The sequence below is a fragment of the Xiphias gladius genome, chromosome 10, assembly GCF_016859285.1.
Source record: "Xiphias gladius isolate SHS-SW01 ecotype Sanya breed wild chromosome 10, ASM1685928v1, whole genome shotgun sequence".
Classification (NCBI taxonomy): domain Eukaryota; kingdom Metazoa; phylum Chordata; class Actinopteri; order Istiophoriformes; family Xiphiidae; genus Xiphias; species Xiphias gladius.
This window is the reverse complement of record NC_053409.1, coordinates 24,436,093-24,453,406: the sequence shown is the minus strand read 5'-3', so window position 1 is coordinate 24,453,406 and position 17,314 is coordinate 24,436,093. Positions and strand designations below refer to the sequence as shown.

The following is a 17,314-nucleotide window of genomic DNA, read 5'->3' as shown; positions in this document are numbered from 1 at the left end:
GAAACACTACAATTTTTTTCTCAAGTTATTGTGCCATTTCTTTTGAAATATTAGAGGTACAACCTCGTCTTTATAAAATTTCAGCTCTGTTCTTGAAATATAATGACTTTTCCCCCGTAAAGTTTCAACTTTATCGACAAAACCTCAGATATTTCTTCCCCCCTAAAAAAAACAACAAAAAACGCCTTGATACTCTCTTGCAGGTCACGGAGCAGTGGACAGAAGCTCGGGTGTTTGGGCTTCTGTCCACTGACAACCCAACTAAACTATGTGAAAGAAAAAAGAAAAAACAAAAAACATTAAAATAAACACTGTACAATGGCAATGTGAGTAAAGAAAGGTAAACTCATGCAATGGAGAAAAAAAGGCCCAATGTGTAATTGACAGTAAAAGCCTCCTCCATCCTTTCATGTGCAAACAGCTTTAGAGTTACACCACTTCACCACCAGCAAAGCAGAGCGAATCCCTTCTTTTGTTTTTGGTTAGTACGCCAACCGCTGAGCTAAGGGCTGGAGGGCCGGCTCGATCCTCCAGGCCTTCAGTCACCTGTAGCATGTCAGTCAGGTGTCAGGGTGGGGTGTGGTGGGTTAGGCGAGGGGGGGAAGGATAGTTACCCAGGGTTTTTGGGCTCGCTGTCTCGTGACGAGCCGCCGCCTTTCAGCTTGCGGACGAGTTTCTCGCTGCTGCGACGGATCGACGCTCGCAGTTTGCTGAAGGAGCCGCTCCTCTTCAGAGAGCCGGAGCCGTCCTGATGGGAGACGCCACAGGGTTACACTCATCCATGCACAGAGTTTCCTAAAACCTACACACATTTAGAGTGGATGTACACACCCACACAAGGAATGTATCTACGATATTCATTAGCATCAGATCAGTGTTTTGTTCTTCAATAAAGATCCAGCACATTGCCTGATGCAGGTAATAAAAATGCAGATTGTGAATTTAACTAACAGGTTCGTGATTGCTTCTAGTCTGTGAAACCTGCCATGAAACGTGACTGCAAGAGATGTTTCATTGCTTTGTTTTAATTAAGACACTGAGTACTGTGCATAGCTAAAATGATTTAAAATACTGTCTTCAGAGGCCAACACAAAAACAGAGCACATTTAGTAACTGTAGGATTTTTGGGGACCACAATATGTCCAATTTAAGCGTGCCGCTCGAAATTCAGGTTACAGCGGTCAAAAGCCAATATACACACGCAGACTTCTGAACAGTGCGTAGAGAGGTACACAAACTCTGGCGCAAAATTTCATGTGCATACACGACGCAGCAATGCAGATGCAACCTCATTTGCAAGCTGCTGATTTAGTAATCTGGGAAATGTACTTCCATATCGAGAAGCTTTAAAAAGGCCTCGCACACCAGTGGTAGATGGAGATGATTTCATCTACTTTTTTGCGTCTGTTTGCGTGGGACAGATTACACCTTCATCTACTGGAACATGGCGTCCATTGACCTCACATAACTTGGTGACCACTGTGATCAGCGTCGTTTTCACCTACCTTCAACCCAAGCTGAGCTCTAATGAGCCAAAGAAACAAAACTAAAAACACCTGCGTGAGTGTGCGTGGCCTGTAATTTAACGTTTTCTACCACATTTACCCAGTTCCAACCCCGACCTGCTCCCATTTACATTTGTCATTTCAAGTCCTGTGTCCAGATAAAATCCTGACACCTTCATTTACATTTAGCTACGTACACCGTAAATCATTTTAAGATCACTCAGCTAAGACACGTATGTTCCACTGCTGCCTTCAAAATGCGACATAACTGAACTTAGGTAGAAGTAATGAACTACGTTAAATAGTTAGAGGACAGATTTACTTTAGGTTTTTAAGACTCAATATTCCTCCAGAGGTGAGATCGGTTTGACCAATCGGATTTCAGGCTCTCTCGAACGCTTCTCGGCTGCATTTGGACTGAGCTTTTTTGAGACTGGGTAGCTATGCCGTCGACCCAAGGGACACGATGGGGTCAAAATGTTGTCCCTGATTAATTCAACATCAGCCTCATGTGTTCTCTGGGAGAGAAAAGGCTCACAACGTTTTTAGACTGATGCCCTTAACACGGACTGAGTGAGGCTGCGCAGCAACCTATTTTTTTGGTTCCTTGTCTAACATGGTTACAGTTTAAGCCTCAACACCTGCCTGCAACACCTCCCTATCTGCCTGGATCTTGAACGCGACGGAGGGGATGACAGTATCGTCTCTGACAGTCGAAGCTGGGCTATGACCTTCTATAAGAGCTGACAGATGCTGCAGACTTTAATCTGTGCAGCCAGTGACTCTTTCCTTTGATTCCATTCCACACACGAGTTTCTAGTTATTTAAGCATAACTTCAGACGTAATAAAATACTGTTGATTTAAAGCTCAGTGGCCAGAGTCAAACAACTTGTTTTTCTGGCTGAGTAAAGTCAGACTGAAGTCCAGTAAAAAAAAAAAAAAAAGGAAAATTGTGACAGAGGAGGAGGCTGATAATGGAGCCGAGCATACTGGATACTGGATACAGTCAAAAATATTCCAGACACACCTCTGTGAAATCTGATGATCTCGAAGGCAACGTGGATGTTTGACTCTCACATCACAGAGGGTGTAAGGTTGTGGTACAGTCTCCACATTATTCCTGTCCTTCAAAATCAACAAGTCTCTGGCCCAGCTGACCTTCACAGTTCAGTCTAGCCACATCAGTTTATAGCTATGTAGTTGAAGAAACTTACTTAGCCGAGTAAAATCCCGAACCTCATGAACGTCGGGGTCAGAATGAATAACGACAATATATCAAAAGCGTCTGTAGTTTTTAAGAACACGACTGATACCAGATTTTTGTGAACGATACTGATATTTATATGTGAAAGTTAAGAAATGTGAGAATGATGATATCAGCCAAAAATGTTTTTATTTATATATTTTTAACTGAACTCAACATTTTCGGTGGGATTCCTTAAATTTTGCTACTGAAGTATTGTGACCAAGATGTTCACTGAGACATATATAGTTAAAAATAAACAAACTATGAAACGGTGACAGCTTCTAAAAGAGCTCGAACATATCTTTGGGATTTCGTTACTGAAATTTCTTGTTACTTGTGGGCCGATATGTAGCCAGTTAGTATATGCTGATAACATTATATCTGTGATAAGCTAATATTAGCCGATGAATGCGTGAATTATTATTATTTTATTTACTACGAGGTTGGCAGGTGACTGACTGTGCATCAAAAACTGTTTTTTGGCTCTGCCCCTGAAAAATATTTGCAGAAGAAAAGTTTAGATCCCGGCAGAAGCGTCTCCATCTTAAACATTCGGAAACATGAAATCTAGTATGTGAACTAAATCAATCTAAACAACATTTTAATCGATAATATCAAGAATGAATTTTCTTGAAGCTACAATATTATAATGAACCAATCTCCCCTCAGGAGTCAGTGTAGTTTATCTAAATGTAATGAACCAATGTAATGATGAAGTACCGACTTCTGACATGGAGTTACTTTGTGAGCCAATGGAGGATTATTGTCACTATTCAAATGATGAATGGTGTTTAATCCGTCGGGGACAAATATGTAGTTTGAATATTTAGTTCATTCGTCCACACTTGATAAACATTGATGACACAATTTCTGAAGAAAATCCAGTTCTTTGAATCTAACAAGGACATGGTGATGTAGGGAGTTAGTTTAATGTATTTTCAAGAACGGCTTTGACTCCAGCCAGTTAATTTGCAGGGCTGCTAATCAGCTTGAATACCGAGGGCGCTGCTGCTGAGAGGTGTAAAGACTTGGAGCTCACCCTGTTATGAAGGCACACACAGAAAAGAGGGAGCACACAAAGAGGCGACAGGCACAGGTTCAGGTGAGCAAAGACTTTAGGTTTTATTAGAAGTTAAGAAAGACAAACTGTAAGATGCACAACCAGGACAGGGCACGCAGAAGATTAGTAGCAGGAGCCAAGAAGAGACCAATGAGGAGACTACTTCAGTTTCCAAATTTTCACAAAATGCAACAGTGCTTGTTTACTGCAACCCACCCACCCACCCTTACATCTATATACAGAGATATACACAAGGTAAACAGGCTGGATGCACGGTGTTTAGTCACTTCTTTCCCTCCACACTCCCACATTTAGTGGAAAACTTTCAGCTTTGAATCAAACCTTATCAAACATCCACTATTCTGTTACAGACTGCATGAATCCTGTTACCTTATATGTGCCCTCTTGTTGACACCACATACATACTGTACTTTTTAGTCTGATATCATTGCGATGACACAGAGCACAGAGTGACACACTAATGACTAAACTCTAATGGGAGCAGAAACCTACAGAGCCACAATCAACGGTGCTCTCGATCATGCTGACGAGTTACGCTGATGTTATTTACAGCATGTTAAGTCACTACAAGCTGAGGATGTTTTGAGTCACCACTAATGGTTTTAGATGTTAATGTTGAATTCAACTACATGGACCATGGAGCACAGATGAAAAGCTTCTAACCTCCCTCGAGAGAGAGAGAAAGACGGAGAGGGAAGGAGGGTAAAGGAGGGAGCCTTCAAAGCTTCAACTCTGACCATTTCACACCTGGGGACACACCTGGAATGTATCTGACAGTGGTCGTATTGTAAGTGTTGTGTAGTTTTTGTTTGATCGGTTGACCAGAATATCAACAGGACGTAATCAGTTTTGTGCTTGAAGAGGATCCAGTAGGGTCAAAATTTCGCCTTTGTTTTGCCATATTTTTGACACAACAGCTGTTTATAACATAATTTTATATTTTCTATGTGTGGGCAGTCTCTGTACAGATATTTATTTCTCTTTTCTGTTTTATATCAGTTTTCCCTGATTTCTTTTAATCATACAGATCAGTTCTGACCAAATCTTATAAAGTATTGATCTTATTAACATGTTGGTGTTTGGGTCTGGTCTTTAAATGTACCCCACTAGCACTGACAAAACTTACAATGATTGTTTACATTGTAGTAGGCCCATCATTTCGATATTATGAACTTTATCTTAATCCATGGTACTAGAGCTGCAACTATTTTCACAACTGATTATCCAGCCAGTCATTTTCTGGATTAATCAATCTTTTGTTTTGTCTATAAAATGCCAGAATACAGTGACAAATGCCAATTATAATCTACCAAAGCCCAAGTTGACATATTCAAATTGCCTGTTTTATCTGAACATCTGAATTCAAAGTTATTCAGTTTCCCATCATTTTTGACAAAGAAAAGCCTCAAATCTTCACATTTGAGAAACTGAGCAAAGTGGATTTTGGCATTTTGGTTTGAAAACTAACTGATACAATTCATGGATTATAAAAATAGTTGGTGATTAATTTTCTGTCGATTGACTAATTAATGAATTGACTGATTATATTTCACATTTCTCCAGCAGCTGCAGCTGGGAAAGTGGGACACAATGTAATGCTGAAGCAACAACCAAGCAAGATTAAAAAAAGACTGCTAAAAGGCCTGACATAAAGTCTTTTCTTTACATTTTTCTCTTCAAGTGTTTCCTTACTGAGCAAACTATTGATGTTACATTTATGGTGCTTTTGGTATTGATTTTTTTGGAGCATCAACAGACCTTTTTAGACCATTTTCACAGAACTGAGCTCTATGACAGCAAATAACTTTAGTGCAACGTAACTGTGGCCAGATTTGTTATGACTGGGGAGCGTTCTGACTTAGGATTCGTAAAGTCCCAAATTCAGAGTACAGGTCAAAGTGGAGAGAGTTAAAGGACAGTTTGGAGAACAAGGTGGGAAAGCAGATATTTGGTTTAAGGGCACATTGTCAATCTCCCCCACACAATTTCCTCAACAACCTTTTCAATGAGTCTACGGCCAAAATTAAATACAGTTTAAAGATACTGGAGAGCGACAGAGAGAGAGGAAGTAGAGAAGCAGAGGCTACTGTTAAAGGACAGCAAGAAATAACAAGGTAAGTTTAATGTTGCCATAAAGAAACATCACCCTGGTCCTCTCCCACCCGCAGCTGATACACACAGTCGAGTACAGACCTTCAAGACAAGTAAGAAGCAGTAATTGTGATTTAGACACACAGGCTGTCTCCACATTTCCCCCCAAACCCACTCCTCGTTCCCAAACACAGCAGAGAGGAGGGCGTAAAAGCAACACTATCGCTCTTCACCCCGGCACGGAGGTTCCCACCAGAACACAGTGGTGGTGGAGGAGAAAAGAGAAGGGGGGGGTCAAGAGCTGAAGGAAACCGCAAAGCTGAAGGGGCTGAGGCGAGGTGAAGTGAGGCGATGCGTCCGTCATGCAGAAGACAAGTTTTTAGAACCATTACAAGGCATCTGGAGTTATGCCTGCCGGTCAGACGGGAGCGGGAAGAGAAGAGAGAGAAGCAAACACAAACAGTGAAAGAGAAGAAAAGACAGCGAGATGAGATAAAAGGAGGTTAAGAGGAACAATTAAGGAGGGAGGAAGAAAAGAGATGGAAATTTTTTGACGAAGGGAGAGAAGAAAGAGGGAGAGAGTAAAAGACAGAGACTGTGACAGAGGTCATCAACAGGTTTCACAGATCAGACACAGTATTTCTCCAACAGCTTGTGCATCATTAACCCACCGGCTGTGTCGGGCTCTCTGGTGACGCCAAACTCATTTTTATTGACGATAAAACCACAGATGTTCGGGTTGATCACGCAGTTGGCAACTGCCATCTTTGACAGTTTAAGGTAGTTTTTATGGATCTGGAAGCTAGAATGTCTCACTAATGTGAAATCGGTTACGACAAAGGCTTTGGAAATTTATATTTTTGTCCAACCTTCACAATCTGGATGGGAAAGAGCTGCATAACCCGCGCTGGCATTATTTGCTAGATTATGGTAATAAATCAACCAACTTGAATGGCTTTTCTCATCCCTCATAATGAGATGCCTTTAGCTAGGTAATTTTTGTAATCTATGTATGTTTTATTTCTTTTATTGTGAATTTTATTTATTTGAAATAATTTGCATCTAGACATCTAGCAATTTAATCCGACTGGACAAAATTTCATTGAAAATTGAATACAATTTAGATTATAACTATATTTCTATGGTATTTATATGACTGTATCTTCAAAAGGCAATTGGTTCTTTAACATCTCCTGGTCATATTTCTTGGAAGAAGTCCTTAAAAAGTAAAATCTTGTCATACACTGCAGTATTATTGTGTAAGTTTTAAGTGAGATGCCAGCGCGGTGATAGTGGCTTGTTTACTTCTGCCTTCAACACGGGTTCATTTATAAAATTGAAAAAATGAGACCAACTTCAAAACTCCTTAAAACATATATGATTCTGACATTTCAAGTGACGTCCATCTAAAATACAGTGGATAAATATTCCAAGAATGGTGTAGAAAAACATGACTGATATTCTATAATCAGGCCAGAAAGGCCTGGGTTTCGCCCACTGACTTGTTAAGAGCTCCGAAACCCAAAAAACCAAAACAAACTAAACAGGAACAGATGATCTTGCAAAAAGAGGACAATCAAAAGAAGTAGGCGGAAGAAGTCTCCTGCTTCAGGTGTGAAAAAGGTCCAAAGTGACTGAATGAACCTCAACACGTTAAAAAACAGCCATGGGACAGCTAATGTCAGGCAGGGAAAGTAACACAAGCCACCACCTAAATGACTGAAAATACTGTATGGTTATTACCTAGGCTGGTTTATGTATTATGAGCCACTTCTACAGGAAACTCACTGTCTCATACCTAATTTCATTCTACATGTCAATTTTAGGATATACCAGCTATTATGGTACATACATGATAAAGTTAGTTTTCCTTTCTGCACAAAATCCAAATGTTGAGGTGCCCAGCTACTTAATTCAACATTCATTAAGCTTTAGGATACGGTTGATGAAAGTGACTGTAATGTGATTCACGAACTCTGCCACTAGGCGGAGCTTTTGTAGCGTTTAAGACGATGGAGAGATACAATGTCTGAAACATTATTAATACACTTGCATGAAGTACAACCGTGTTAAAATTTGTTACACATCCACAACATAAACACAGGGGGGATACAGGTAGGAGACACATGAGAGCAGCCAGACAGCTACTAAATAATTTGTGTGATACTTGATATTTGTTATGTATTGATGATTTTATATAAACTTGTCCATTTGTCTCTGTTGGTTGCTTGTGTAATTTGACTACCTATGAACCAAGGGAGCACGAGGGAGGAGCAGGGCTGCAACTAATGATTATTTTCATTATCTATTAATTTGCTGATTATTTTAATTAAGTGTGTCTCCCAACGACGTTCTTAACTCGACACCTGTACTGATTTGATAATTAGCTTGCCTTCGTGCCGGTATCTTGTCTCGTCTCACATTTTGTCTATTCGCTTTGTTGCGTCTATGGTTTCTCAGTTTCCTTTGTTTAGTCACATTGCACTAATTAAAAAAGAAAAAAAGGGCATTTACAGAAATCATCTGCAAAATGATCAGCACGCATTGTTTTTTTTGAGAGATTTTTCAGTTTTATGTGGTGATTTTTTTCCCTTTAGCTTACAGGTTACCCAAACATCCTTTAAACTGTCTTTCCTTCCTATCTGGCTGCTACCATGCTGACAAAGCAAGCAAAGGAAGGGAATGAAGATCAGTGGGGGGGCAGCAGGGAATCACACTTTACATTCTCAGGCAGCAGCTCATCACGCCAAAGGAGAGATACATACAGTACATAGAGCACAGTGGACAAAGATCACACACATCGACAGAGTGTCCAGAGGACACAGAAGGGGTACAGTACAGAGCCCATGTCGAGTCAGATGAACATACTGATGAGTCACGGTGCTTGTCAGAGGACTTATTTATGTGAGAAAGTAATGGGTTTTCACACCTGCCTGTGGAGAGAGCTGAAGCTGAAGTGGAAGCGATGATTTCTTTGACAGGCTGAAAGGCAAAATGCGGTCTGACAACCCCCTGACAGCAGTGGAGGGTAAACAGACCTTACATATATACTGTATAGATTCATGTTAATTATACGATCATTTTATATCGAGATTATTTTTCACATTATGCTTGATTATGCATTCATACTTACTCATCTCATCTATCTACCATCTCATCTACTCATCTATATTTGAGTAATAATCTATCTATAAATATTCATCCCATATATACTGTATTTAATGCACCACTTTGATCTGAATTTTCAGAAAACTGCGTTACATACAGCACCTTGCACTGCTGTAATATTAAATTTCCCTTCTTCCACCTTCAGTCACATGAAAAATTAATTCACCTTCAAGGCATTTTTGTAAGCTCAGAATTTTTGTTGACTTTATGGAGACACTTCAGCTATAAATTTATTTAGTGTTGGATCAAAGCGTGATACTCAAGGGTAAAACAAACCACCATTATTAAAAGGTGCTTCCAGCTAAAGCTCTTTCCAGACAGGCTGCTCTCCTGATATAAATAGGTCCAGAGATCAGCTGGTGATGTGAGATTGTCTGCAGGGGGCTGTGTGCTAATAACTGACTGACAGAACACAGTGTATATAGACGTCGATGTGTCTCACGCTAAACCTCCCAAAGCCACAACCGGTGGTACAGGAGGAGGTTGCTGATTGGTTGTTCAGGGGGCTATGACTACTGTTGCTATGTGAGCTCTGAGCGGCAGCAGCAGCAGCAGCCTTTTCAGAATATAATGGCCATGGTGAGCAGCCTACAGCGACCCTGCATCTACTTGTTGTGCCACTGCAGTCACTAGAGGCTGAGGAAATACTGCAGATACCCTGAAATGTACCAGCTTAGTTGGAAACGTGACTCCGCAGCAGAGGGAGTTAGGTGGGTGGTGACAACATGCGTAACCAGAGGGCTGTGCTGCTGTGAATGCAGTTTTTAAGACTCAGAGTTAGTTGGAAAAGCTCTACAGAGACAGGGTTTAGTGGAAAAGAGTTTTTATGACGCAGCTTTTCACTTGGTCTTATTAATCAAAATCAGAAACAGTGAAGTACAAGCCATAACTACTGTAGGAGAGCAGGGTAATTGTGACAGTCAATCAGCATTATCAGTGTAGCACAGTGCAAATTAGTCCTTTTACAAACATTTTAATAGGTCTGGCAGGATTTATACTGGGAACTGTCCCCGTGGGAGAAATTCCTGATTAGAATTACTGAATGACAGGTGAAGTAACAACCTCACTGCATCTTCCGTAACAGAAGCCAGTGATAAACCCTGATCAAGATTTAAATCACCATCATAACATGAGGTCTGCTCAAACTGGAGCACATTTTCCAACCCAGTAGACGGGGGTTGGGTTGTAACTACGAGGATTTCATCTAGATCATGTAGTCTGACAAACACAAAGGCCAACGGTGAATTTAGGCAGGAATCTTGTTAAATGATTAAGAACACTGTAACAGAGATTCGTATCTACATGTACGGATAGGCATGAGCAGAGTAACTGTAATTTTTACCTGACATTGCCTGAGAAAGATCTCTGTTGGATCAAAACATTGCTTAGTTAAGTTAAATTTACTGGGAGACACCAGCACACTGTGTGGATTTTTTGTCTGACTTTGGTTTGGAATTTTTTGATCCAGCACCTGTAGACGTTTATAGGATGTGCACCCTCCACACTCAGTCTTGGACAAGAACTGAGCTCATTAATAAACAATAAAGTTAAAGCCCTTAAAATTAAAAGCTGCACTTGTGTACATGAGTCTTACAGACTCAGAAATGGCTATGGACAAAGTTTAGCAAATCAGTGATCCTGCACTGGTTAGCCAAAAACCACCTGATTCTAGTCCTTTGAACTGTAGCTAATCGTGATAGACTAGACTACGTTCTTTGCTGTCATTTGCCAGTCAACAAATGAAAAAAATAGCTAACAGTGTAGGATTTCTGCATAAGCTCCTGTTTCATTTTGTCACACTTCGGTCTTCCAAGACAGAGCGACTACAGTCTTTCATGTATCATTATACTTCTCGTTCTACCCATAAACTATTTGTTTTCCAGTTGTTTCCTAATGTTTCAGACTCCTTTATAGCTCATGTAGAACTGCTCTACAGTTCTTTTGTAAGTTGACTAAATTTTTTCTGGTGCCTTGCTGCGTATCTCAGCATTATTTGGAGCCACCCAAATTTCATAACATCAGGACAAAGCGAACCCGAATAAAGGCAGCTGATGCTCCCAAGTTCATAAAATATAATAATCGCCTTTATTCCTACAGCGCTTTTCAAAACAATGTTACAAAGTGCTTCAGTATAGCAAAAATAAAAGTTGATGATGCACAGAAAGAGCAAAGTTTATAAAAATTAGTTTTTAGGTCAAGATTTATAGGAATTCAAAGTTTTTGTTTTCTTGTCTCTCTTACAGTTTAAAAGTTACACATTCAACAAGACCCATGTTTACCGTATGTGGCTTCTGTCCAGAAAGATACAGAGTGTGTGTCATGTAAACATGTCAGTCTCCCTGGTCTGAAGACTCTCAGTAATGTGCTGAGGGCTGTGTACTGTACTTACCCCGTTCCACTCCACGCTCATACTCACTTCCTCGCCACCGTCCGGCCCGCTCTCGTACTTCACCGTGTCAGAGGTCAAACTCTCGCGGCTTCGCTGCTTCTCGCGGGCCTCCGGCTCGCTCAGGACCTCAGCCACGCGCTGCTTGTGCACATTGTCCAGACCCTGGTACGTACACACACACACACACACACACACACACACACACACACACACACACACACACACACACACACACACACACACACACACACACACACACACACACACACACACACACACACACACACACACACACACACACACACAAAGCAATAAATGCCAGTTTAACTAATCCAATGAATGCAGGAACTGAGTACCTTGTGTGTACTGTCCCACACATAGATACTGTACAGCAACAACAAGTACCAATTCATCCAATCCAATTAATATTAAAGTTATAGACTTCTACCACCTGCTGCACTGAACCGAGGTCCTGACACACACTCACACTTTACATTTGAAACCAGCAGTAGGAACCGACTCAGCAAACTCAGTCAGTCAGTATGGCACCTAACCCAACATGGTGATTTTACAGATAAAAACAAATCGGATATAACATGTTAATTAGTGAGCTTTAGAGGTGTTAGTAGGTGGATTTTGTCAGCTTTGGACCGAGCCAGACTAGCTGCTTTCCCCTGTTTCCTGTCTTTATGGGAAGCTAAGCTAACCATTATGAGTCGTCTCGATGTCTTTGATTGGTAACTCTCAGCAAGAAAGTGAATAAGTTTCCCAAAATGTTGAAATGTTGAACTAGAAGCCACTATGCTTACAAGCGGTTTTAAATATGAATCTAAAAAAGCAGAACTGTAGATGTAAAAACCCATGATGACATTTCATAGATAAATAGTGACCCATCGAAGAATGACACTTTTCAAGTTTTCTTCTGACAAATGCCCACACCAAAGCAAATTCAGTGGGATTTCTCTTTAGGAACAAGTTGGCAGAGTCAATCAGGCTCTGGCATAATGAAAGCTAGACAAACGATACTGTAAAACCACAGTGCAGACAGATGCAGACTGTTTCCTTCGACTCTGTCTGGTGAATAAATTATTGAAGAAGGGAAAAACACAGCCCAACAGGACAATAAACTGTAGAACTGCTATGCTGTCAGACTCTTAACACGTGTTATTTACACTTCATTTTATACTTCATGAACACCTTCTCCCTCTTACAATATACAGACTTTTCATATTTCTTATGTCTTTAAGAGGTGAATCTAGTTTTATGGAAGGCATTATGAAAACCTCTTGTGACATCAGCCTTCTTGCTCTTACAAAGGTGCACCATGACGTTTCTCAACTCTCTCTGGAACTCAAGTTAAACATGTGCATCATGCCATTGCAAATAATGCAAAATTTACATTTCTTGTCAGCATTTTAGAAAGATTGTCCTGCAATTTGTGTTACTGAAACAAATTAATTTTCTTTAATTTCACATTCTCAGCAGCAGTGTGACACAACTCCAAAATATAGACCACAGTTATCTGTACAGGTACAATACCTAAAATTTAATTACTTTATTTGCCAAAATGTAATTTTACTCTCTTCAGCTGTAACTACAGTGGCACGACAGGAACCCAATTTAAATTCTTAGTGTAGTATCATGTGCGTGTTACTGTTACTGAGATAGTTGACATTAAATCCTGGAAGGAAATCCTGATTCAGGATCAAAGCCGCAGGGTTACACTGCTGGCTCCCGTTTCTTATCTCCACAGGAGACCCCATTACGTTTCACAAGTATCAAACCATCAGAGACAGTTTTAAAGCTCCACTCTGGGTTCTGCAGCATCCGGAGAGCGTATCGTTTTTACAGCAGAATGAAGAATTTTCTGCCATGAATGCTGAGCTGACCCACTGGTAACCAGCAACAGTCATCTGCCACTATCTCTGCCTCTTTAACACCCACAGCGGCGTCTAAACTCCAGCTAGGAATCCAGTGTTATTAGTCAAATCAACATTATCCAGAGACCACACCTGCTTTCTGGAACGCATGGCAGCCTCCTCCAGAGTCTCTGCCGCCTCGAACTTGCCCTGCCGCCTGTAGAGGGCGCCCAGGTTCTTCAGGGTTGTGGTCACTGTAGGGCTGCAAAAACAGTGAGGAGAAATACCATATTTCATCACAGGAAATCATTTTGGTGAAAGAAGAGTATTTACACTTATTTAGAGATAAAAATATTTCACATTTACTCTACAAATAAACTAATAAAGACCTACATTTAAAAAAGGTTACTTTGTTCTTTTTTTTTTATTGTTATAAGCAAAACAATGACATATACACTTAGACAGATGTTCTTCCTCTCAGTAAACTCTGTGAAAAAAAGAGAGAAGTATACATACCTATATATACTGTTTATGTATATAGATACAAGCATGAATCCTGAATACGTTGGACATTTTAATTTAAGAATTTTGATACAAGTGAGGTCAAATAGAGGTCAAGTGAGGTCTGTTTTGGTTCCCAACCTGGCAAGACATTGCAACAGAAATCTGGCGGGGGGTGTCACAACATGAAAAAAAAAAAAGAAAAAAAGACTTGCCTTTAAAAATGTGATTTTTCTTGTAAATTATTAGATGATTTTATCTCTACCTGGTCACAGCCGGTAGTCATAACAAAAAGACATTGGTATTGTTTATTTTTTTCAAAGGGTCAGAAGCCAAAAATGTTGAGAACAATTGGTCTAGAAGTTATGAGACACATGCCCACTTTTTGAGAAACTCATGTTGTGAACAGTGCAGCATGAGAGATCTCAGTATTGTTGCTGTAATTATTTAGAAACCTCCTGCTGTTAGGAAACATTTGAAGACATTTTGACTGTGTCTTTTCTTCTTTCCTGCTGCTGGTTATACTGCCCATCTTCACTCAAACACTGAATTCATCAAGAAAACTGACCTGTCGACCTTACAGGCTTTGTACCAGCCTCCATATTCTCCAAATGGTGAGCCGTCCTTCTGCTTCCCCTGTAAGACAAAACTCATGGTCATCAGTTTACGAAAAACACAATTTAACGAGTCAACGTGCACTTGCATGAAAGTCCCAGTTAAGTCTGGACAAGAAGCATAGACCCATGAGCTAAAATGTGAAACGGTTCCTGATGTAAAGGATGAAAATTCACCCATTTTAAAACTGTTGGCTTTTTTAATACCATCAAAGATAACATGAAGGGGTATTTAGTGGTGGGATTATAGTCAGGTCAGGACTCCTTCCCATGAACGACTAAACCTTTTAAATCGTGACAAAATGAACTCCTAGTTGGGAAAAGTCAGGGACTCACACCATCATCAGCAGCGAATGTTTATTACTGAAACTTAATCTGTTAATCCAGCTCTTTGTAAAATCATTCCTTCCGATTCCATCTTAAATAAGATCATAAAACTGTCAAGGTGGTTTAATGCTGCTGTCCGTGTTACCTAGCAATATTAGGTTATGTGTGCTTGGGGCTAAGACATTTTCGTCCCAACTTTACTAGACATATAATTAAACAAGTATCTAACCAGTGAGGTGACAGATTTGGTCCCTTGTTTCATATGACTTTTTCTTTAGGTAATTATAAGGTTTTGGGGACAACAGTATAACATTAAACCGAAGAAATATGGGTATAAATTTAAATCAGGGAATCACTAAAACTGTACATGATGGAAACACACACACACAAACAGAAAAAAAGCATTTGAAAACCATCAACAGTTGCAGACTCACCTTGCTTTGTTCCTCTCTCTCCTCAGCATGCATCCAGATTGGTTTGTTCTCATCTGCAGATAAAAACCAAAATCATCAAACACAGAGAAATAAATAAATCAGTTGTGACAAACATCCACTCAGCTAAATAGCCGGAGACAGGACAGGTTTTATGAATTCACTCTGGTTCTGAAGGAGTACAGTTTTTCTTTTTCAGCTGAAATGTCATTTGTGTTTACAGCTATCAAAAATGATAACAGCAGCCTGAAAATATTAACCTTTACATTAGAAGAGAACAGAGCAGCAGGAAAAGTAGTATGAATTTGTTCGTTTGTGTTATACTTACTCTAAGGCACTATGGACAACAGGACAGCAATGTTTAAAATATGAAAGCGTGTGTGTACTTCACATGTGGGCATCGTACCGTCAACAGAGCCAAACTCCCTCTCGTGAGCGCGAGTGAGGATTTCTTTATAAAGAGTCTCAGCCTGCTTGAACTTGCCCTGCTTCAGATAACAGGATGCCTAAAAAACCCAGACAAACAAATGTTAGGAGTCAGCATGTCAGAGGTTGTCCTACATATTAAACTCTCTGGGATTTCACCATGCAAAATGACACAGGTACAAAAGTTTTTCTACACATAAAGTATTATATATTTCTTTTCCACAACAACCAAAACATAACTACCGTAGCATACAAGATGTTGATCTAAGATGTTGCAATATCACGGTCTTTAAAACCAACAACTAATAACTGTGATCAAAATAAGAAAGAAAAATATTTCAGATTAGCATTTCAGCCAAATACGAAATTGTTTTTTCTCATCTAAATAATAATTCAGACTCAAGGTCTGGTCACACCAACATTTAAAACAACAAAATTTCACAGTGAAATCGGTTTATTTCAATGGAATCGTGGCAATAAGTGTACTTGCTTGCAGTGACAAAGGAAGTCCACACTAATTGGGGGAATACAGAGAGCTGAAGAATCCAAAACAAAAGAATTTATCATTGCTTACTAACTCTGTTGCACTCTCACGTTTTATATAGCCTTGCTCCGCCAGAGTCTTAGCTTCTCCACAAAAAGGGCATGGTTTACGGACAGGAGTTAACGCTACAAATACGTCTGTTAGAACTTATTGTTCCTCTATTGAGTAAATACTGCTCCGACCTCGCCTCCATCCCTCTCACCAGGTTATTCTTGGTCTTGGCCACGTTGGGGTCATCGGGGCCCAGTTTGGTCTGGTAGATCTCCAGCGCTCTCATGTAGTAGTACTCCACCTCCTCATACTTGCCCTGGTTCTGACACAGCAGGGCCAGGTTGTTCAGCTGCTTGGCCACATCCGGGTGGTCCTTCCCCAGCACCTTGGATGGAAGCAAGCAGACAAAGGGGTTAAAACAACACTCGCTCCATCAAACAAAACTAGTTTTAGACAGCATTTGGTCGACAGCTCTTATCCCGGGTGAGAAATTATAGCCAGACTGTAGCCAGGTGTTGGTGAATCTGTTCTTGTAGTTGAAAAAGCTGTAAAATCTTTCTATTATTTAAAAAAAAAAAAAAAAATTGTGTAATAGGATTGTGAAAGTGTCTGTTTATATACAGTATATCTAGTATATGGCCAGCACTTCTTTTACCATATTTCTACCATATATCTTTTGAGTTCAAATGTGTAATCCAGTTTAAACCCTCATGTCTGGTGTAAATTTGGATTTCCAGGAAGACGTTTGATGTTTGCCAATATGTTGGCCAATGGAGAGTTTGTTCCATCTCTTTCCAGGTTGCTTTGACCCTTGCACTACTTGCTACTTGTTGTTTCTGATTACACGTTTCTCTCTCTTACAAATTGTTCTCCATAGCAATGTGCATATAACCTGCATGAACATGTACTCCCTTATTTTGGTCCACCATATGGGGAATTAAATCTGTACCCAGAGTTAGCACCCAGCCTGCTTTCTGAACTACGTGCAGTAGTTGTCTTATAAAGGATTTGGCCTGTGCCACACTGATGGACTAATGACCTGCTTGATAAAGAAAAAGCTGAGTACAGTAGAAAAACGCATCAGAGTAGCGACAAAAAGGATTTATCGCAGGAAACCATATCCTTCTCTCTGCACACAGG

General features: G+C 40.2%; 1 protein-coding gene across 9 annotated transcripts in view; it reads right to left on the bottom strand.

Annotated features, from left to right (window-relative positions):
* The window catches only part of klc1a (kinesin light chain 1a), a 51,733-nt gene that overhangs the window by 6,720 nt on the left and 27,699 nt on the right, over positions 1-17,314 (bottom strand). For 4 of the 9 annotated variants that reach the window (XM_040136593.1, XM_040136597.1, XM_040136594.1 and 1 more), the window contains exons 8-14: positions 16,386-16,559; positions 15,620-15,719; positions 15,217-15,269; positions 14,410-14,477; positions 13,494-13,602; positions 11,482-11,643; positions 615-748 (exon numbers count right to left, since the gene is read on the bottom strand). In XM_040136593.1, the coding sequence (XP_039992527.1) occupies positions 615-748; positions 11,482-11,643; positions 13,494-13,602; positions 14,410-14,477; positions 15,217-15,269; positions 15,620-15,719; positions 16,386-16,559 (800 nt within the window). Of the gene's footprint in view, positions 1-614; positions 749-4,057; positions 6,336-11,481; positions 11,644-13,493; positions 13,603-14,409; positions 14,478-15,216; positions 15,270-15,619; positions 15,720-16,385; positions 16,560-17,314 lie in introns of those variants that run through there. The other 5 variants (XM_040136600.1, XM_040136602.1, XM_040136596.1 and 2 more) reach the window with 4 other exon arrangements.